Raw genomic sequence first — 23,318 nt, forward strand, 5'->3', positions numbered from 1 at the left:
CGGCAGCCTAATAGGAACAGTATGCTCATTTTGGAGAGATTAGGAGGAATGGACGGGTCTGTATCGAAAGACGTGATCTGGATATGAAGGCCGAAGGAAGGAGGGAGTGAAGTTTGACAGAAGAAAGAGGGGGTGGTGCAAGAAAAAAATAAAAAGCGATGGGAGGAGTAAAGAAAGATGGATCTGACTTCAAATGAAGAAAAGTGACCACTGCACAGCTGACGTCAGCATTTAGCTAAAACCAGAAATAAAAAAAATAAAAAAAACACAAGCAAATAGGTAATAAAAAACGTCAGGGGATTTGTGTATAGCACCAAGAAAAAGAGACAGGAAATAATGTGAAACATGAACAACACCCCAAAATAGCCTTAAAAATAACAACAACAAAAAAAAACTCAAATCAACAACTTAAGCAAACAGACAGAGCGGGTTAAAGAAACACAGACCTTGGCTGGAGAGGCACTCCTTGACGTTGAACAGCTCGTGCAGGCTCAGGCCATCCTCGTCTCCTCCCAGGCCTTGCTGGTGCAGCTGGAGTTTCCTCAGTCCTTCATTCTGCTGGTGGCGAGCTGAGCGAGCGTGCTGCACCAGGTTGAGGCGGGCCTTAGTGGAGTAGTCGCACAGTGTGCAGTAGTAGACACACGACTCCGGGCTGTACGCACTGTCCAGCTTCTGCAAGTGCTGTGGAACAGAGAAGAGTGCAGATGTTAGATGGTGTTCATGTACAGGGCATCCCATGGCCAAGTCAGGATAAAGCTGTAACAGACACTTCAATTTCTCCTAAGCATTTCCATTATGGCAATTATAGTGTTTTCAATAATTGTTATATTACAAATATAGATGAATTTCAATGCAACAAGTAAGGCTTGTCTGCAAAATTAGTCTTAGTCTTTTGCACTTTATGGCTATAAAATCCTTCCTTCCACTCTGCTTCCAGTTTGGTTCCAAAAATCCAACATCCAGAAATCCCATTTCTCTGGCTTCAAACAAGCCAGCAGAATGTCAGTGGGCAACATCTCAATCACTTGGCCCATTATTTTCCACAATATGTTTGCTAGAGAGCAAGGTTCCTGAAAATCTAACTTCTACACAAATCTACTGCAACCACAAAAACTATGGCACTTCAAATACCGAAACTATAAACAGAGAAATAAAAGTAAGATCGTGAACAGTTAAATACTATAGACAAACTTTATCTTATTTGTTAATTCCAAACAGAGGAAACTATTAATACAGTAACAAATGAAGTTTTAAGTAGTTGTGTTTAGTTTAGACACTACACACCACTTCAAATTAACTGGATATGTTTTAGGTGACGTAAACAGAGAAAGTCAGATAAGGGGTTGAGTTCAGAACACTGTTTTTGTCTTTAACATGCACATTGTCCAGCTCCCCTCATTGTTGGCAGCTGCAGGGGTTTCTCATTCAAAGTCTGCTGTCAGTTGCAAGCCCTTAATTTCCAGTTGCCTCTTTAATGGCATTGCAGCCATGCAAAGCTACCCCCTACCTCTTGCCCTGTCCCAGTGTGAAAAATCACACAAACACACACACACACACACACACACACCCACACACCCACACACACACACACTAGCACACCCCCCTCATCCCACCTTGCCCTACTCCCATACACCCAGTCAAACCAAGCATATCAAGTGTGCCTCTGTTGTTGCTGCCGGGCTAATGAACAATGCACAAAAACAAAAGACCAGGCCAAGCTTTTATTATCTGATCCTCTGTGAAGGGAGGGGAGGGAGAGAGAGAGAAAGACACAGAGAGGAAAAGAGAGCAAGGCAAAGAGACAGAGACACAGAGGTAGTTCACGAAGGTTAGTTTATGCTTTGTTAAGATTTATTCATACAGCTATGTGAGAAACAGGTGCAGAGTTCTAAGCATGAATTAATACATATAATGGCGTGTGTGTGTGTGTACTAACCCTACATTGTCTCTCATAGCTCCTATAGGTAGATGTTTCACTCCTGAAGCACATGTAAAGTTAGCAAGGTAATCTTTTCTCCTGAGCACTGTTACATCAAGTTATATGGAGCAGGAAGAGAGAGATTGGAAAAATGTATGTGTGGGAGGTGTGTGTGTGTGTGCGCGTGTGTGTGTGTGTGTGTGTGTGTGTGTGTGTGTCTGTGTGTTCTGGGGGTGGGGGCACAGTTAGCTGCAGGTGTGTGAGTTCTTATCCCCCCCCCCCTCCTCTTTTGACAAACAGGGATTAGCAACATAGCTACAGCCGCTAACACATCTTTTCTCTCTGTCTCTCCCTCTTTCTTTCTTTTGTAGGAAATCTTACGAGGTTTTTCTCACAAGACGGTGGGACGTCCCCTCGCAGTCAGAGGCCCTTTCAGAAGTCTTAAGTTTTAATTAAGTCAGAGTTGTCAGAAGAAAGCTCCTCTAGTCCAGGGCTCAGGGCCATTAATTACAGCTATCTTTGTTTCTCTGTGAAAGGAGGCCTCCCTTGCTCCTTCTCTCTCTCTCTCTCTCTCTCTCTTTCTCTTTCTTTGGTTCTTTTCTTTCTTCCTCTCCCTCCCTTGCAGGAGAACTGAGCTGCTGAGCCTTACCGTGGAAACCACACACACACACACACACACACACACAGACACAGACACAGACACACACACACACACACACACACACACACGTGTGCTCATGGAAGCAAACATGCATTCAGTGCACACAAATATGCAGACAGAAGAAGGTTTTAGTTCATGTCTTTTCATTAAAAATATATAAACTTGTCTATTGAAATGTTACCAATCATCTTGTTTTTCTATACACCATACATAAAAGCCCCTATATTTACATACGTCCTCGATATCATTCATTCTGTAATCAATATTACAACATAAAAATAAGGATACTTGATAGCTGTGTGATATTTGTTCTTTTTCAATTCAGTCGTGTCTAGATAGAAACGGGGGCTTCTCAGAACTGAATGGAAACTAAAAAGAAATGATTTAGAATTGAATGAAAAACTAAGGCCCTTCTTTCCTTCTGTGACAAGCTTCAGTACTACATCAACAACAGAAGAAAAGCTTATTGGAAATAAGGCAAATTTTGTGTTTTGTAAGAAAACATGTTCTATGGAGTCAAGACAGACAAGATAGTTGAGAGTCTTATCAGGAGAGAGGGGTTTCACTAGAATCATACTAAATAGTTTCCTGTAGCTCCTAATGGTAATTTTGGTAAATGTACTGGGTTGAAATTAAAATTTTAATTTAAATCAGCGGTGCCCTAAAATGCTGCACATCCTTCAATCTCTCAACTTCTGAGATTCTATTTGTTTTTAGGATATGAGGCTTCAGCTAAGAGTAGCTGAATGATATACTTGGGGTTGAACTGGGCTGCCAGATAGGTTTAGACCTAATATTAATTCTCTCCCCATCAGCACATTCCAGAGGGTTTGTTTAAGACCTAAACTAGAGGCTGTCTGTCGCTCTCTGGCACTCTGCAGGCCTGAAATGCAGGCGGTCTGGTGATCACAGGCCAGAACATCCATGATTTATGAACTTTTAAAGGAGCACTTTGACTCCTGCCAGGCGTGGGCTGTGTAATGCATATTCAAACACACAAACACACTGTTCCTGCTCCTGGGTTTGCGCCTGTGTGTGTCTGCTTGAAACGTGTATGTAATTTATGCTGCAGCTGATTTGTGTGTGTGTATATGTGCTGTACATACATTTCTGTTATATGAGTGTCTCTCTGTGTGTGTGTTGTGTGTGCGGAACAGGAGGAAGGCACATCCCTGTCAATATGGCACCTCTCCAGAGTGCCTGGTGGTTAATTGTTGGGGATTAGTGTTTGGCAAACAACAAAATAAGCTAACACTCCCTGTGGGCCAATCAAAATCAGCTAAACAGCACTCCCTGGGTGGACCTAAACATGGCACAGACATCTCTGGATGGCGGAGGAGGTGCACACACACCCCCATACACACAAAATGGAAATTATGACAGCGAGGACTTCCTGTTTACCTGTCAAAAACACAAGATTGTCAGCCCTGTCGATGACATAAACACACACACACTGGGACTTGTATTGAGGATAGGGGAGGAGAGTCAATTTGACAGGTAAGGGGAGCTCCCTTGTGTAGCGGTTTGCTGCTGCTGCTGCTGCTGCTGTGTGTGTGTGTGTGTGTGTGTGTGTGTGTGTGGGTGAGGATGACAGAGGACTGCATTCATTATGCAGAATGAGATGTTTACAAAACACCTTTCTCACACACACACATAAACACAAACGCACACACCTCCCCTTCCCTCGCTCCCTGGATTTGAGGAGAATATAGCAGCACTGCTGTCTCATATTCATTTGTTCTATCTGTGGTGACAAAGCTGCCTCATTAACTGAATTCTTAATAAGGCAAGGCAAAAGACATCTTCTCACAACTTCTTTTATCTTTTTGGTGCATGTACATGTACGTGAGTAAGTGTGTGTGTGCACGGGTGGGTGTGGGTATAATATCAGTGCTTCACGTTTTTTTCCTTCTTACTGTATGTGTGTTTGGTGTGTTCATGCATCAGTAATTTTGACTACACATTTTTTCTTATTTTACCTCACAAGTGTGCTTTTGTGTCTTTCAATAATTTCAATCATGCATTATTTTTGTCTTTGCCTGACTGTGATTGTGTGTGTACACTTGTAACATGACAAAAATATTTTGAAAGCAGCGCAAAAGGAGTAGGGTTGTGTTTTCCTCCATAAACCAAATGACAAATTAGGGTATTCAGTACAAACATGTCTCTTTCCTGTCATTAAGTCTAGAACCAGGCAGCTAATGAACACATACTGAAAATAAGAACCCTCTGCCACTGCAGCTATTCCTTAATAACCACTATGTGTGTGTCAGGGCATGTGTGTACGTGTTTTATATACGTAAAGAATTGGTCTGTTCCTGTTTGTGTCCACTGAGAGTATGTGCATACATACAAATGTATGACCCACACCTCGTGAAAATGAAAACCTCTTTATCTCCTTTCATCAGTGTTTTTAGGGGAAGCGGGGAGCTTGTTGTTGGGTATACCTTCTTTGTGGAACGTCACCAGCTTCCGGTGCTATCCCCATGGGCCCCTGGGGGCCATCGGAGACAAAAACAGCCCCACTTGGCCCAGCAAACAACAAAAGCGTGTTTTGTTCCTTGAAAGTATTTTAAACACATACCAGTGCTGCCTGGAAGGCTGCCAAGTGTAGAATTCCATCAGTGCTACCACCTCCCTAACACATGTTACTGCTAACCGACGCTCAGCCCCCAAGACATAGATGTAACGCAAGATCACTGCCAATGGATTTGCTGGCAGACTGCACTGCTGAAAAGAGATGCTGAGGGCCCAGGTATGTGCCACCTCGCTTCCACAGATAAAGAGAGCAGCAAATGTAGTGTATAGGGAGACAGATTCAGTGCTGCACACGCACAAAAACAAATATGCAAATAGATCCACATACAAAAACTGCTGAGTGCACATTGCAAATACACAAATATACACACACACACACACAATGCACGTCTGCCGCTTTTCTCTTTCCCTCTCTCACTCCTACAGGCCACTGTGTGTGATCTAAAGATGCTGGAGACACAAAACAACCCCAGAAAAAAAAATCCCCCCAATCCATCTGACCTTCTTTTCTTTCCTGATGGTTGTCTTCCCTTTCTTTACTACCAAGGCTCTCACTTTCATAAATGCAAAGAAAAATATTTCCTTGAGATAAATTGCCTCTCCTGTTTCTCGCGGCTCTGCCTGCTGGCAGTCACATAAGATCACAGCTCTGAGGCCTGTCCATGAGGTGCAGGGCCTGTGGGTGAGCTTAGCTTAGGTCACCCAATAATAATAAGTATCCATCGCATAATGGCCGCCAAGCAAAATAAATGAATTATCACAATGAGTCTTTCATACTAGCTTTCTGCTGCTTTCTCCACTTCTGTGCTGTCTCTCTCTCTTTTCTCTCCATCCCTTCAACTTGTTCTTTCTCTCTTTTTTCACTCCATTTCTTTCTTTATTCCTCTTTGCTGTTTGTCAGCAGAAAAAAAATGAGGACGTAATAGTGATAGGGCTTTGTGAGAGCTTGGAAAATAATGTAACTCTAAAGTCCAGTTAATAGTCCTGCCTTTCATTTTCCTGACTCCCACACATGGACACACACACACACACACACACACACACACACGCACACGTTTGCACAGCTATCCTTGTTAGGACATTGCATCGACTTCCATTTATTCCATAACCTTAACCTTAATACCTTACCCCTAACCTTAAGCTTTTGGTCCCCATGAGGACTGCTGGTCCAGACATCGTTGTTGTTTGGATCGGAAAAGGTCCCAGAAAAGATAACAAAAACACATTAACACACACACACACACACACACACACACACACACACACACACACACACACACACACACACACACACACAAACACTTGTACATTTGAAGCAGTGACGTAAATGTGTCTGACGTATGGGGCAAAGGTCAATCTGAAGTTCACAGCTTCCTGACCTCTGGCCCCTCTCTTGGAAAAAATCAGTTCTGTCTCTCTATCTCTCTTTTGCCCAGGCATACACACACCCACGCACGCACGCACACATACACACACACACACACACACACACACACACACACACACACACACACACACATACACATACACGGACAAGTTATGCATACCAGAGCAAAGAAACAAGGAAAAAACAACCCTGCTGATTTACAACATGATCCATTTCTTCTTGTCCTAGTCAATGAATGTGTAGGAAATACCTTTCTTGCCTTTCCAAACACAGTGGCCACATATTTTATTTACTGACCCAGCAGCTGGGAATAACAGATTCAAGGAGACAGAGACACCAGAACAAATCGTACTTACTTATCGGTGCATGTGTGTATGTGTGTTAGGTGTCTTGAAAGCTAACTCACCTCCACCCCCCATGAAAATGGATCAGTATTTACATTAGCATTAGATTTAGACAGCATGGCTCAGCCACTTACTCCCTATTAGCCATCCTGACCTTAGCCCATTAGGGTCTAAAAGCCCCCGCTTGTCTCCATCGCCACCAGGTGAGACTGACCAGACCTCTCCATTTCCCTAAACCATCTTGCCGCTGAGGTTATCTTTTCCATCGACTCACAATGAGACAGAGATCATAAAATGCTGAGCTCAAGATCATCGAAATGCTAACATACTTGTGGGATTCATCTTTTTCCAATGCTTTGCAGGGGGAGGGATATTTCTGAAATGCTAACATGCTTTTGGGTAGGGTTCATCATTTTCCATTTTTCCCAACATGCAAAGATGCTTTTGGGAAATCAAGGCAAGGCCTAATCGACAGGATCTATGAAAGACAGGGAGAAAAACAAAAAATAAAGGGGTTGAAAATCTGGGGCTTGAGCTTATTGGCCAGTAACATCAAAGAGGTTTGCACTACACTGAGGTTGTTATATTTAACTAAAACTGAAAGGGAAGAGAAGGGAAAATAATTTTGGTGCCGAGAGGAGTAGTGATTTTTGCCAAGTTTGTTTTTCTGCCCTCTCTTCGTAATGGAGACTTGCTGAAAAACGTCTATTAGCGAAAGTTAGACAAAAGGACAGAAACTTACAGTAAAAGAGACTAACCAATAGCTTGAGAGGCAAAGAGACTGAGAATCTATGACAGAGGGAACAAAAGAACAAGAGATGGAAAGAGAGAGAGAGAATGATAGGGAAGAATCTAGACAAGTATAGTCGGGTTCAAATCACTAATTACACATTCCTGAGCCTGTGAAGGGGAGTATTGTTTTCCAGTTAGCCCCTACCCTGTCGCATGGTTTCACTTAGCACAAAACAAAAGGTACAGGGAACAAAACACAAGCCTAATACCAGGCCCTGCTAATGACAGCGAAATGGGAGAAATTATCCCTGGGGTGGATCCTCGTGAGAAAATGGCTGGTGATTACTGGACAAAGGGAGTTCATTTTGAAACTGTCACAAAATGGCAGACTGCTTCTTTCTCTTAAGAGCTGTATTTATGAGTGCGCTATCATACTGCTTTTTTGACAGATACATCAGTGCATACATGACAACCTTTAATCTATACCTTACTTTGAATACTATATATAAACACTGTAATAGTAGACAACATTACAGAATCCACTTGCCAAGACTAAAATGTAATATTGCAACACACTTCATGGAACAAAAGGAGATGCTGAGGTCTTATTACCAGGAAGCAATGTGACACTGTGGCTTGTTGTGTGTAGAAAGTGTGTTGTAAGGTTGTGTGTGTATTTGTGTGTATGTGAGGGCACGTTGGAGTGGTACCTCTGCCAGAGAGAGCACAATGAAAGCGCCTCTTCAGTTGCACCGTTTTGCATATTGCCACAGGAAATCAAATGCCTTGCAGTTGACCTACAAGTCGGCACACTTAATCCCTCCCCACTGTCTTTATAGAGGGGCCCAAGTTTTTAGTCTGCACCTCTCCCTTTTTGTCTGCTTTGTCCGTCTGTATCAAAACTCAAACAGTTAAATAGTAACTGTGTATCACAAAGCACACACGGACAACAATTTCTGACACATAAAATAAACTTAGTGACTCATGTTGGACACCCTGGGATGTTCTGTCTACGCCCATAAACCCATAATGATGAGCTCTGTGCTGTTCCGGCAACACACAGGATCCCACCATTTTCTGCATGAGCCAGGGGAATAGGGGTGAGGGGTGGGGGTTAGCTGATAGCGGTGGCAGCACCGGGCAGAGTCGCCTGGCTGGTAGTGTTTGCCCAGGCCCCGGCTGTCTAAAGGAAGGACATTGTTTTCCTCTGAAAAAGCCTCAGCCGCAGTCCGCATACCAGCGTCCACTCAACATACCAATGAGCTCTTTGAAGATTACTCAAATGTTTGCCTTTGTTCCCCCCCACCCCCCCACCCCCATCTGCCCCTATCCCTAGTCCTAACCTACACTCCTGCCAGAAAAAGGAAAAGAGGAAAAAAAAACAGAGTGAAAAAAATTAGACTTATATCTTCAGAAAACAGTTGGAAAGCAATACCACCCCCCAGCTGCACTAAGATTCAAAATGGCCTCTGTAGAGGATGGGCTACCACTGAAAGGAATAACCGCGCTCTGGCCACCAGCATAGTAAATCTAAACATAAGCAATAGAGAAGACTGGCGTATTAATGCATGGCAGCAGTTATTATACAAGGATGTTGAATGCAGATCTCCCTTCTATCTGCTGATAAAGTGAAACATGCGTTAAAGACAGTCCACTCTTGATTCCAGTGCAAGTTTAAGTCCACAATTAGAGTTGAATATGATAATTCCAGTGGGTTAATTTAACTAAATGTGCTGAAAACCCAGAACCCCCACCACCCCCCACCCAACCCACATTAATCCTGAACAAGTAAGTGGGCTTTCTATCAGGTCTATTTCAAAGCATTAGGGATTACCTCACAGAAACTAAGCTGCTTGAACTCACAGGAGGTCAGCAGTATTGTGCTGCTGCAAGGTTGGAAGGCCAGTAGTAGAGAGGGATAGACAGCAGGACAGGTCAGTTCCTCTTTCTCCAGCTCTCTAACAACATCCCTCAATCCTTCTCCTTCCCTCTTTCTCTCTCTTTATTCATCCACCGTCTCTCTCTTTCACCGTATAATCGAATATCTCCCTCTACTTATCTATTCACTGAGCACCTAATGGTTAAAATCAATTACAGCTGGAATGCTGAAATGCCGAATACTGAGCCACATGCTGATAATGACAGAGAGAGTGTGAGGTAGAGAGAGAAAGTGAGAGAGAGAGAGGGACTTGGGACTCTTCCAAGGGAGGCACAATTACCTCCAATCGATTGATTATTGATTTGGAAAGGCGTTGAGGAGTATTTCAGTTCAACTTTGTCCATATCAATATCCTGATAGCTTCATGAGAGGGGAAAAGCGTGATTGTGCTATCTAAATACCATTCTAAAGCTGATGTAACGTTTTTAGACTATTTCAAGAATAGCACACCTTCTTATAACATTGTCCCTAATTGACACATACAGTATAAAGAGACTAAGATTTTTGACAACTTTCATACAAATTAGGCATTAGGCATGTCAGGTGATTTCAAAAGTAAAGCTAATGAACTTACACAAAAATATTTATCTGATCTCGCTGCCATGTGATCTGTCTGCGGCGGCTCTGATCAAATCAAGGCATCAAAAGTGAAGGCAATGTACCCCGAGAGATCATATTTGAGATCATGCGCCTTCTTTGATTATTGCTTTTTTTTTTTTGTTTAAACACTTGTGTTATCTTTGTCTCAACAGGATGATCAAGACCCAACAGAAAATAAGGGACAGGGAGTAGTTGAAGGTGGAAAAAAGAAGGAGGAGGAGAAGGAAGACAAGTGTGCGTGAGTGGGGGGCATAAGGATGGGGGGAGGAGGGGGGAAGCACGTATTTGGGTGGGTGTTGGGGATATAGTGAAGGTGGGAGGGTTGACAAGAACCAAGGGGAAAAAAGACAAACTCCTGCCTATTCCTTTGTTCCCACATCCCAAAGATGTTCCCTTCCTTGTGGTGGTCTGGAAGACACTGACCCCCCCCCCCCTTCCACACAATCCAGTCCAAACTCTCCCGCCCACCCCCCTTCTGCTATCGTTCCCATACCTGTCAGCCCCGATCTGCTTCACAGTCCCCTGCACATGGACAAATGGCTTGGCCCCAGCCCGGCCAAATAACCCACAGCCCAGAAAGGGGTGGGAATTATTATGAAGAGGATCACATCTGGCTATTAATATGAGAAAAACAGCACTGTCTGTTTCTTTGTCTTACACACAGAAAAACACACCTTGCTAAAGGGAAAAAAGGTATCCACCTTCACAGTTAACTAATTCACTGGAGAGTCAAGAAGTAGAGAAGTGGGGAGGGGGAAACTGGCTAGGGTGATTAAACATTACATATGAGTGTCAGTCAGGAGTTGGACCAGAGCTGGACATTGTGCGCACATACACACACATGCTGATGCTGTGCAGACCATCTGGTTAAGGCGTTGGAGGAAGAATGGGCGAAACTCTTATTAATATCTATGAGGATTATTAGGAAGAAAGGGGAGGGTGGGGAAGTCTATCTATTCAAACCTCTCTGTCAAACATACAAAGCAACAGCAACACACAAACACACACACATGCACACACTTGCTTTTATGCTTTAATTAGCCGCCACCCTCCGTCCCCCACTTCACCACCCCCAGACCTCTGAAAGATTTCCATTGTAATCTCCATGCAGGTGAAAGAGGAGACGATTTGAATAATCTACTAACTGGCGTCTCTTTGCCTCGTAGAGTGAGAGAGTGAGTGAGAGAGAGAGAGAGAGAGAGGGAGAAAGGGAGAGAGAACAAAATAACTTGTAGAGACAGACAGACAGGCAGGCAGACAGACAACCTTCTCTGGCAAAAAACACTGAAGTGAACTCACGGCGGCAGGCTGCATCATTCGTTTCCATGACAGAACATGAAAATCTATATCTTGCAGTCAAGTAGCATCTAGTGTGAAGTGTCTCCGAACATTCCTCTTTGAAGAGAATAGCAACTCTTTAAGTCTGTGTGCGAGTGTGAGACAAGGACGCAGTGATGAAGAGCCTGTGTCTGGAACAAGCGGACTTGGGCTCAAGTGGAAAATGGTAACTTGATAAGCAAGAATTGTGTGTGTGTATGCAGTTACTGTACATGTAAGTGTGCCTCTGTGAATGCATGTAATGTCATACCTCTATGTGCACATATGCATTTATGTGAGCACATGTGCATGTCGTACTGTAAATGGTGCCGTGCATTTGAAAAAGATCCAGTCTCTCTCTACTCCAGGGACTAGCACAATGGCTTTTTATGCAAATCTATGGGAGTCAATCTCCTGTCCATTTTCCCATCACACAAGTCCAAATGACAGTCCAATAATTTGGGCTGCATATATATAGGGCCATTTGATTTTCAAATGAGAGTGGGCAGGGTTGACCCTTGCTAATAGCCAAGGCACAGCGGTAGACTTAATATCACAGATGCATAAGCATACCCATCTCCATCAGAGGGATATGGAGGAGAATAAAATGTGAGTGAGGGGGGCAGAGCTGGAAGATTGAAATAAAAAAAAGGTCCATTGGTTGATGAAAAAAAACAAAAAAAAAAACAAAGAGATGATGAAAATGAGAGAAGGGAAGACTCCTTTTGATGCATCTACAAATCTAGTCTCCTTTCCTCCTCTTCTTATTTTCCCTCCATCCCTCCCTCCTTCCATCCCTCCCCTCATTTAATTACCCCCACCCCTCAATTCTCAGCAATGGTGTTGCCAAGAAGATCATGGGTAATGAGATGGCCTATCTGTGGCTCCCCAGGGGAGAGACAGAGCGGTAGAGAGAGAATAAAAAAAGTCAGAGACAAAACAAAGAGAGTAAGGACAGACAGAGGGAGAGAGAGTGTGAGACAGCATCAGGAGACAGAAGGAAGGAAACACACTGTCTCTGTTCTTATTCTCTGTATGTTCCATCTAAATGTCCTCTCTCTCCTCCCTCTCTCCCTCCATCTCTATCATAAAAAGTTGAGCGTTTTATTAGCCTAAGATTCTGAGTTCAAAGGAGAGCGAGAAGGAAGGAAAGAAGGGGGAAAAATAATGAAAAGAAAAACAGAGATATGGAAATGTCCAGTAGACCCCGGACGTCCATTTCTGCTTGAATTATGATGGAAAGCTGAACAGACACCCAGGGGTGGGGTGGTTGTGGTTGAGGACAGTTTAAGATTTATTCGGACAGCCATCTGAGAAACAGGTGCCATGGCCTATGAGACACAGAGTGTGTATATGTGTGTGTGTGGTCCTTGACCATGCCACATTGACCATGAACATTCTCAATTCCTAATGACCCGGGGGCAAGCACAGTCCAGATCTCAACCTCAAAGCTCTGTGGGGACACACACGCACAAACACACATGCTCACTACGAAATAAACCCCCTACTTAGCCCTGCAGCACTTGTGAATGGCACTGACAGATTTACTCCTGTCTCCATGTGTATTAAAGCCAGTGTTTGTTATTAAAAATCATAACGAAGCCATACATCATCATATTCAATGCTAAGCTAAACACGGGCCAGGCCAGCTATGGACACGCTATGCTACGACACCATTTAATGCAGAGCTTACCTCACAGGCTGCTAGCATACAAACGCTACATTAAAATATATTCCATTTTGTCATTTACAATGATTCTGAGGGATAAAGATTTGCACTTCCTGTAATAATACTAAATTTAGGTTCAATACATACATTTCATTTGCAACTAAATTCTGTATAATTAGAGACAATATGAAAAAAAACCCATGTGGAAGTACTATCATGAAAGACAAAAAGGAACCAATCAGATTTCCTCCATTTCCTCTCCAGTAAGCAGCAAAGCATAGATCTCCGCTTTTTCCATATAAGGCCTATGACTTCCTGCGCCACCTGCTGTGCCCTGGACACCATATGACTTGATGTGCATGTGCTGCTAATGTCATTTAGCCCTTGCTGTTTCAAAGTCTGGAAAAAAACACTTTCAAACTCTCAATTCCCTTTAGAAGTACTCCACTGCTGCTACAAAGGAGCCATAAAATCTCCTGAATATGCTTTTTGTTTGTATCTTCAAATGGTTTCCCATGCCATAAAGATATTCTGTGTTTCCAAAAAGCCAGATGGTAAAGTCGTCAACACTTGGATCTTTTATGCGCCCGGCCAAGCTACCTCCATCCCCATGTGCTTTTCACCTCTGCCAATACATAAAAGGAGAGGTGTTTTTCTGGTCAAATAAAGAAATGATTTTTTTTTCCTCTGCTCTTGCTCTGCTGCTCTACGCTTTCTCTCCCCCTCTCTCTGCTTTACTACCGCATGTCCAAGGGTAAAATAGTGGGATTTCTGCCAGAGGCATTAAAATCGTCATCTGTGGAACAGATTTGTTGAAGCCTGTGGGGTAGGTGGGTGGGTAGATGACGTACAGGGGTGTATGGGTGCATGGAGGGGGCACTGGGATGACCCTCACTTGCCTTGGCTAAACTGGCGCTTGTGGAGGACACTCCCTTGCTCTACTTAACTTTCTTGGAAAGCGAACGAAAAACTAAATCAGGAATATGTTCGAAACAAACCAATTTCTTTCATTTCTGTGCTGTTGATTGTGTTTCTTGGCTTTGTAATTTTTAATCACAACTGATATAAAAAGCTTTGTTAGCATGAGTAAATGGTTGCCAATGTTCAGTAACGTATCTGGCTATTGCCTCATATTAAATCAGCTTAAACAGCTGCCAAAAATCACTCAACAGTCTAAAATACACAAGTACACAAAGACAGACACACCTATGCTTAAGTCTTCCTCTGACAGTAAAAAGGTTGTGATTAGTGTAGCCTAATCAAGCTAATCCTATAGTTTAGGGCCTAAGCTAATGTAGGCCAACTCAGAGGCTGTATTTCTGTTAAGAATTTAGAAATTTACAATATTTCAATGCAATTAGTGAACAATCCCGGAGGATAGACATCTCCAACTCATCCCATGCCAAGTTCAGCCTTTGCCAGACTGTCGGCCAATCCTGTGTCAATATGTACATCCTGTTTAAGTCAACTACGACTGTTTTAAATAACCCTAAGAATGCCAATGTTCTTAATCCACTCAAGCCTTGGAACTGTAAGAATCAGACGCAGATTTTCAAATAAATTCAATTCCTTAAATGTTACTGTGCAACACAGGCACCACATTCACAAAAAAATGACTGAAAGTAGTGACTAGTCTGGTGGAACAGTACAGTAAGACCCCTTTTATAAATGCAATGTTGCAGGCACAAATTTTAATCAAAATCTTTGTTGTATCTCATTTTGCCTCGTGCTGTATCAACCCTTTGTCAAATACAGCTCAAATAATAATTATTTAAAAAATAAAAATCCCACTTTCGGAAAATAAGAGCAAATACTTGTTACAAGGTCTTCTTATTATATTACAATATTGGGTAAATTGAGAAAGAAATAAAATAAAGAATAAAAAAAGAAAAACCATGAATAGAACTTATTTTATCTTCTCTTACCACTGCCTCTACATCTCTACAGTAAAGACACACACACACACACACGCACACACACACACAAAACACCTACCACTGCCAAATGTTGCATACAGTAGTAAAGAAATCCTCATTAATGTAATGCACTTGATCCTGTTCTGTAGGTCAAGGCCTCGGAAATGTAACAGCATCCTATTAAGCTGAAGGAGACGTCTGACAAACTAAATCACCTTAAATATATTAGAGGAAAGAGAGATGCAGAATATTGGCTGTGTTGGAATTTCTTTGCAAAAATTGTCTATTTCTCAGAGTGTGAAGAGTTTAATTAGTTAAGTAAGCAACTCGTGTTAGGTCACTGCTCTGATGGGCAACTAGTGTGGTCACCTTCTGACAAGTCACTACCAAACAATCCCAAGCAATTAATGATTCACCTATTGGGCTAAACAAAAAAGGAGAGTTTGTCCGCTGATCTGTGTGTATGTGCACATAAATGATAGGAAACAGTGTGTGTTTCTGGAATCAGTTATGAAATGTATTGCATAAAATGCATGTGTGTAATTTCATTTAAAAAATCTAAAGCACTTTTTACAATAAATAGAAAATACAAATTTTACATAAAAATATTTTTAAAAGTTTTTACTGTGTGTCCGTGCTTCATGCGGGGATCAAATATCAAAAGTTACATATAAAGAGTTGCACTTTCATTGTGTCATTGTCAAATGCAAAACTAAGTTCTTAATATGCATCTACAGCCTCATCCTGAAAACAAATTCTTGAATTATTCCAGAATTTTCTACAGCTTGTTTTTCAACCTGAAAAAAAACAGCTGAGGATAATCAAACCTCTAAAACATGTGAAACTCGCTGACAGTACGTGACTTGTGTATAATTAATGGTGACAGTAGTGCCAGCTGGTCACAAGCAGATAACATACCCAACATACCCGTATCTGATGAAAATCATCCTGGGTATTCTAACTGACCTTTTCCATTTCTGTCATTCCATTCTCATGGGAACTTTTTATCCGTGTGACACTGCACTTAAGAGGATGGGCCAAATTCTTTATTAAGAAAAACAGCTATGCTTTTCCTGACTCTGAACTTAAAATTAGTAGTGTTCCCCTCACATGTATACCAATAAGAATGATGCTGTATTGTGCTGTGTACAATAAAATATCAGTGTCCTGCAAAAACAATGAATCTCCAAATATTTTTATTTTCTCTTAATAAAATATCTCTAAATAATTGTTTTCATCCTCACATGTAGTCAGTGTTTTTGTATTGCTGAGATTTTTATTTCAGCAAGAAGTTGGGGTCAGATAAGTGATGTTTCTGCAGGACACTCACAACAAGGGTAAATGTATTTATTGTATTTACCTTGTAGAGGCGAATGGCAGCCTCATGCCTCTGGTTGGTGGCATGTAGCCTCAATTTATCCACGCTGTTGCTGTAGTAGTCACAGGCGTTGCACTTGAGGTGCACCGGGTTGCCAATGGCCACACACTTTAATCTCCACTGGTTGGCCTTGCCTCCCTCCTTGATGTGGGCCACCAGCTGGTGCTTCTGCATGTGCTTGTCTGTCTTGCAGTGCAGCTGAAAGTTGGCCTTAAGTTGCGTGTTATAGCTGCAGAGCTTGCACTGGTAGACGTCACCCACTACGCAACGCCACTCTTCTTCGGGCAAAGAGCGCTCGGCATTGACGTGGGCGTTGAGAGCTTCCAGGCTGTCCGCAGAGTAGCAGTTGCACACGGCGCACTGGTAGAGGCGCAGTGAGGGGTCGTTGATGGGTGGCGACAAGGAGGACAGTGAGGGGTCTGACGAGGACATGCCCCCCATTCCAGCCGAGGACACCAGGGATAGGTCGTCTGCCATCAGTTGACCACTGGCAAGACGCAACTCAGCTGATAGGTCACTATTCACTATGGAGAAAATGAGTGAAAAAACAGGTTAGACAGTGAAAGAAAAAGAGAGATGGAGAGGAGTTTAAATGGTAGGGCCTCAAGAAGAATTACATACATGGAAGCACAAAGGGATAACATGTCAGATAGAAGGCACAGCAGGAAGAGTGGTACATAAAAACAAAGAGGTATGACAGAAAGACAAAGCTCTGGTGAAAATGAAAGGCTCACATGCATAGGGAGGGATAAAGGATAGAGAGAAAGAGAAAAGGCTCTTTTTATTAAATGAAATTAAGTGTGGAGAGAAAAGTGAGTCCTCTACGCAGGCCTCTCTCACACAAAAGGATTTGATAAAATAAAGCCTCACAGAGGACTAGGGCTCCTTACAAAGTCTCGTCTATAAAAAACCCTAATAGGATTGAATCAGGATCAATTACAATCATCCTTTTCAACTTGCTAACTCGCTCATCAGGTAGCTTTAATTACTGCTCTCAGCAATGGTGGGACAACGGTTTGAGGGCTCCAGGCTTTTCTCACATCGACACACAGATTTGAAAAGCTGATCAATGCATTACACACGTTTTCTCTTTCTTCTGCCCACCCACCCACCCCAGGACAAAAAAAACAGATCTGCTATTCATACAAATGTAATTAACTCTTTCGTTTGATCCCCGCATTGTCTCTCTACGCATGCTACCAAAGCTCATCATGTGTTTTTTCCAGATAATATTTTGTTGTTTGGAGCACAGAGGATTTAACAGTTACATCTTATTATTTTTTTTTTTTCAGTTAGTAAGTATAATTCCCCTAATTAGTGGATAACAAAATGTGTGTTTGTGTGTGAATATGTGTGCTGGTTTTAAAATGTGAATGTTGATGCCAAATATAAGCAGATACCATTGTGCATCTGCATGTAAGCATCCATTATCTATGCATGCATTTAGTGTGTATATGTGTGAGTATTTGAATATATTAATACCCTGCTCACACCATCTAAACCTATGTACAGCTGCACTCACTATGGGGAGCAGTGTGTTATGAGTGTAATTCACTGAGAGTACATCTGCTGGCTGGGCTGTGACCTCCACACTAGATGAGGGAGTGGGTGTGTAACACTGCAGGGTCATTGTTAAATCTCTCTCACTCCTACGGGAATCCGCTTCCTGCTGTGTGAGAGTGTGTGTACGTGCGTGTATATGTGTGTACATGTGTGTGTTCTCTCCAGGGTGAGCGAAGGTGGGGTGGGGTGTGTATGGGGGGGATTAAGCTGACTTAAGAAAATTACAAATGAAAGATTAAGAATAATTCTCATGTGGCGTCTCATAATCATTTTTTAATCAGTGAGAGGGGTCAAAGAAAGGAGACAATGACAGAGGGACAATATGAGAGCAGAGATAAGAGGGAAAGAGAGAGAAGAGGGTGCAGCGGGGGGGGGGGCAAGGTAAAAAGGATGGGAGCAGAAAAAGGGAAGGTGAGTGGGCAGGAAGAAAAATGAAGAGCAATGAAGAAAAGGCAAAGATAAAAACAATACCGAGATATATGTGATAAAACAGATAAAACTGACCAAGTGAAAGATGAGCAGAGGAAAACCAAATAAAAAGCTTGAGGGCAAAAATATTTAAAGGGAAAATACTTAGTACTTTGTCACACCCTCAGCAGAGATGCCTTTTTTTGCATTTTAATTGCCTAATGCATAAAACTTATCAGATATATATATTCCAGTGTTTCATTTCAGTTCTAGTATCACTTACCTAGACCAGATCCAAGAGCAGCCGCGGTAGCCGGATCTAGCTGGAATGGATTAATCATCATCTGGGCATCTGGGCCGCTGCTGCCGGCGGGGTTCTCCAGTTTTACACCTGCCAGGCCCATGTTTTGAGCCAGGTAGTACTGGTAAAGCTCTGCCTCAGCTGGGGCCAGGCCCAGGTGGAGGCTGTGCTGGATCTGCTTCATGTTCTGCTGCAGCAGCATCATGTTGTGCATGTGTTTCTCACTGGTCATATGGATTCGCAAGTTCCGCGCCACGTTGGTCTCATAGTCACATACCTATGGGGAACGAGAAGGGATAAATTCAATGACTCTGGTAGTTTTTCACTTAAAATTAAATAATAATTTATTATTATAATTATTTTTATTAAAACATATTGTTAATTAACCATTTACATTTATATAAAGTTAAAAATGGGAATTGACAATAATACAACAAAAAAAGCTGAATACCTTATCCATAAAATAACACATGATGCAAGCATTTTAGTAATACATTCATGTTGATGAATTTCTTATGGTTTCTGAAATACTTGGAGATTATGCTAGAATGTTTGAGAAAATTCTGTTTTTTAATGACCAGGGGTCAGATGATGTGGCCAAGAAAAATAATAGACACAGTGACGCAGAGGGAAATAATTGGCTCATTGTGTAGATAGTGCAACAAGCAAATTGGTATGTTGCTACCACAGCCCGACAATGATGCTCTGTTTGTTTCATTACCTCACAGCGCCAAGTTGGCTTCTGTTTGGGTTTGGATGGCGAGGGTGCACCGCAGCCTCCACCAAGGCTGGCACTGGGCACAGGGTTGGTATGGTTGTGGTTGTATTGTGCCTCACTGCCACCGTTCTGGAGTGTTTGTACGTTGTTCAGATGCTTGTCTGACTGCATGTGGATGCTAAGGTTGCCTTTGGTGGTGGTTGAGTAGTTGCATACCTAAAGTGAAATAATTAATAAAATTATGCATGATAAAAAAATATGTGCATTTTTAACAAAAACTAGCTGATATCTGATGATTTAGTATTAAAATTCTGACTTTCTGTCATTGAGATAATTACATTAACCTTTGAAGATGTGATAGATACAAAGAGGAAGACAAACATATTTAATTGCGTCTTTATGCTTTCTGACACTGAATTTCCAATTGAGTAAAGATGTCCTGCTGTAGAGGTTGCCAGATTATACTATATATTTTATTAGCATGTCTAGCAAACCCAGTAATCAGTTTTAGTTAAATCAAATAAAAATAATTAATAAATAAATAGATAATTAAAAAACAAGAACATCGTCTTGATTCGGAAATATCATAAAGATGAAAATACAGGGGAAACAAAAAATCCATAGAGGTGAAAAATTAGATGGACAGACCTCACAGCGGAAAGGCTTGTATCCACAGGTATAGCTTTCGCCTCTGGCTAAACGAGGGTGAGGCTGTCCTGTGCGGCAGTACACACATGATCCACCAGACTCTGGATGTTTCTCCTTCATGTGGGCGTCCAGCGTCTGCTGGTACTTGTAGTGCCAGTTACACTTGGGACATTTCAGCGTCTTGCAGGAGTTGCGTGAATGCATCATCGTCATATGCCCTCCCAGAGACCGTGATGATCCCAAGACCGTGTCACACTTGGGGCACTCCACCCCACTACCTGGGGACCCTTCACCTGGACCAGGCGTACCAGGTGTCCCTGGAGTTCCAGGCGTACTCGGATTTCCTGTGTGTTGATGCAGAGGCCCAGGACTCTCATCATCTCTGCGCAACATCATCATGTCAAGGGGGTGGGTGGATGGCGATGACCCATCCCGTCCTGCCAGGGCTTCACTGGTTGAGTCGTTGCTGCTCTCCCGCTCTCTGGCAGTGGACAGGCGGCTCTTCTCCATTTCCAGCTTGTCAAACACAGGCAGGGAGGAAGAGGAGGTGGATGCAGGGCCTTTGCTGTCACTGTTAAACTTTAGCACACTGTTGGAAAGGGGGGAAATACTTTGGTTTAAGAGAGGGAAATCTTTGCTACTGGTGCCGTCAGCCCGCTGGCCTGTCATCGCCATGGTCATGGCCTGATCCTCCTCCTCATCTGCCTCCATTTCTACTCCACCACCATTGGAGTAGGTATCCTCATCCTGCTCTGGACTTTCTCCTCCCACTGCACCGGGCTCCCGCTTGATGGGCGGGTACTGGCTCAGGTCTGGCCCATTGGGTTGCAAAGTGCATGTGTCCCTAACCTGGCCTTTGCAGTCACTATCAGAGTTCCGGCCTTCCAGGTTACCACCAGTGGCAGCAGCAGCAGAACTCCCGCTGGGGGTTCTGTGGGCACCAGCCCCTCCCCCGAGGTTTGGGTTGGTCTCAGCCTTTGGCATGTTTTGGGTTCTGGGGGTTTGGTCATTGGAGGAGCTGCTGGCACTGCCCTTCAGGAAGGCAAATCCTGCCTGAAGGGAATCTGCATTCTCCCCACTACTGTGGAAAGCATTCCACAATCCGCGGAGCCCTGTGTCTGGCCCTAGGAAATTGGCAGGTGTGGGAAAGTGGGGTAGCACAGAGTTGGGGGATTTTTTTGGTTCCAGAAAGCTTATAAGAGGTTCTTTGTCCTTGCCGATGCCCTGGATGATGGCAGAGACATGCTTGTTGCTCAATAGCTTCTGCTCCTGCTCATTCAGGGTCATACGGTGGTCATGGACAGCATGTGTCACGAAGGAACGGCTGTAGCCAAAAGACAGCTTGCACAGGAAACACATCAGCACAGGCTTCCGCCGCCCATCGGCCACGCAGCCCTCAAACTTGGACAAGTCCACATTGTTGGGGACATCTTTGGACACACAGGAGTTTTTGGCTGCACCATCCGCTGTCAGATAGTCTTTGTCATTCTTGTGGCGGAGGTCATAGACACGGAAACTGTGCAACACGGGACCAGCGCCCACCAGCCCTCCAGCTGAGGTATTTGGGAAGGAGGGGTGGTCAGCCGCTAGGGATGTACTCCCCAGGGATGAGGCGATGTGGAAGGTGTTGATGATCTGGGGGTAGAAGGACATGGGTGCAGCGGGCTGCTCCAACCGCTCCCCCCCTGGGCTCAGGCCACTCTGGCCACTGCTGGCCTGGACACTGGGGAAGGTCTGGGGGGACAGCAGGCCCCTGAATTGGAGAGCCCCAGAGAGCCCCCCCTGGTTGCCACGCTGCTCTTTGGAGTCCTCCAGGATGAAGGCAGAGCCATCGGGCTGGTAGATGATCTCACCACACAGGTTCTCCACATCACTATCGTCTTCCATCTCCACCTCACTGTTCATTTCCCCCACTTCTACAGCACCCACCTCACGCTCTCCTTCATCTTCACTCTCCTCACCTACCATCCCTTCAACCTCCTCACCATCCTCATGACCTCCGGTGGTAGGCAGACGAGCATTGGGGCAGTGGTGCTCCATGTATTTTTGTAAACTGGAGAAGGAACTAGAACATTCGTTGCAGGGGATCTCCTTTGCCGGCACCACGGGAGATGTGGCTGGGGCAGAACAGTCCGAACCCAAAACTGCTCCTCCTCCTACTCCTGGTAAAGTCCCGGTAACACTCCCTTTGTTACCAGTAGTAAAGCTTTCTCGCCGACTCTGCTCAGTTAGAGGGTCGGTAGTTGCACTGACAATGGCGGGGGTAGCAGTGGACCTCAGCGGGCTCACAGCAGGCTGTCCAAGGCCATTCTCCGGCTCTCCAATGGCGGAAGGTGACGATTGGTTGTTGTTGTTGGCGTTGTTGCTGTTGGCGACACTGGTCTCCATGGTGACGACAGAGTTGTCCTCAGCAGCAGCGTCCAGCCTCTGGCCACCATGTTCCTGCTGCCGTGACGACACCATAGGGGGAGAGTCACAAGTTGCCATAACGACCACTACATAGGGATCTCATCTCATCCAGCCTAACAGGGACCTTGGGAAAACACAGAAATAAAGAATGAACAACAGAGATTTAGTAAATGTGGTTTAACAACAGATATTGTAGGCAACTTCTGAACTACCACATACTTTATTGTAATTTATTCAACTTACTCTCACTCATCCTTCACTCTCAGTACTTTCTCAGTAAGACTGGATTCTATAGATGAGGTTGGTAAATTCAATACTGGAAGCTCTTATTTGACCCAGTCCAGGGAGAATATGTTTGTGATTTCTTTAATTGTCACATTATGTCACATCAATGTCTTAAATGCCAAAAGTTCCTAAATTATAGCTTAGATGAAACAAAGCTAAACAACAATCTACCTCTGTATTGCTTACCTGAGAGATTAAAAACAGTGTTAAGAAGCTGGCACCATGACAACGTTTGAAAAGTGGAGAAATCCAAAATTAACTGCTCTCACTTGTAACTATGTCTTAGAAAAGACAGACTGAGATTGCTTGCCATGACCACAGAAAAAAATCCATCCTTAAACAAAGGTTTTGACTCCTATTGACCCCAGGGACCAGAGCTTGGAAACAGGGGAAATGAGGTATAAATGAATGAAGCAGCTCCCATGGCAGCCGGCAGTAGGGAAGTTTATAGGAATAACCCAATTGTCTGGTAAATAGACTCTTTGATCGACATACCACTGTGCAACACTGGAAGCTGGAAGCAGTTTTGCCTCTATTGTGTCCTGTATGTGCTAATGCTGTGTTAAAAGATTATGATTTCAGGCTAT

The 23,318-nt window shown here is 43.5% G+C and overlaps 1 protein-coding gene across 1 annotated transcript in view; it reads right to left on the reverse strand.

Moving 5' to 3' along the window:
- The window catches only part of zfhx4 (zinc finger homeobox 4), a 59,485-nt gene extending 36,961 nt beyond the window's left edge, over positions 1-22,524 (reverse strand). The window contains exons 1-5 of the mRNA XM_022766269.1: positions 20,038-22,524; positions 19,393-19,605; positions 18,654-18,948; positions 16,382-16,923; positions 447-681 (exon numbers count right to left, since the gene is read on the reverse strand). Coding sequence (XP_022621990.1) covers positions 447-681; positions 16,382-16,923; positions 18,654-18,948; positions 19,393-19,605; positions 20,038-22,524 — 3,772 coding nt within the window. The remainder of the gene's footprint in view (positions 1-446; positions 682-16,381; positions 16,924-18,653; positions 18,949-19,392; positions 19,606-20,037) is intronic.
- Between the last annotated feature and the right edge of the window lie 794 nt (positions 22,525-23,318).

The sequence above is a fragment of the Seriola dumerili genome, unplaced genomic scaffold (assembly GCF_002260705.1).
Source record: "Seriola dumerili isolate Sdu_G_001 unplaced genomic scaffold, Sdu_1.0 BDQW01000822.1, whole genome shotgun sequence".
Classification (NCBI taxonomy): domain Eukaryota; kingdom Metazoa; phylum Chordata; class Actinopteri; order Carangiformes; family Carangidae; genus Seriola; species Seriola dumerili.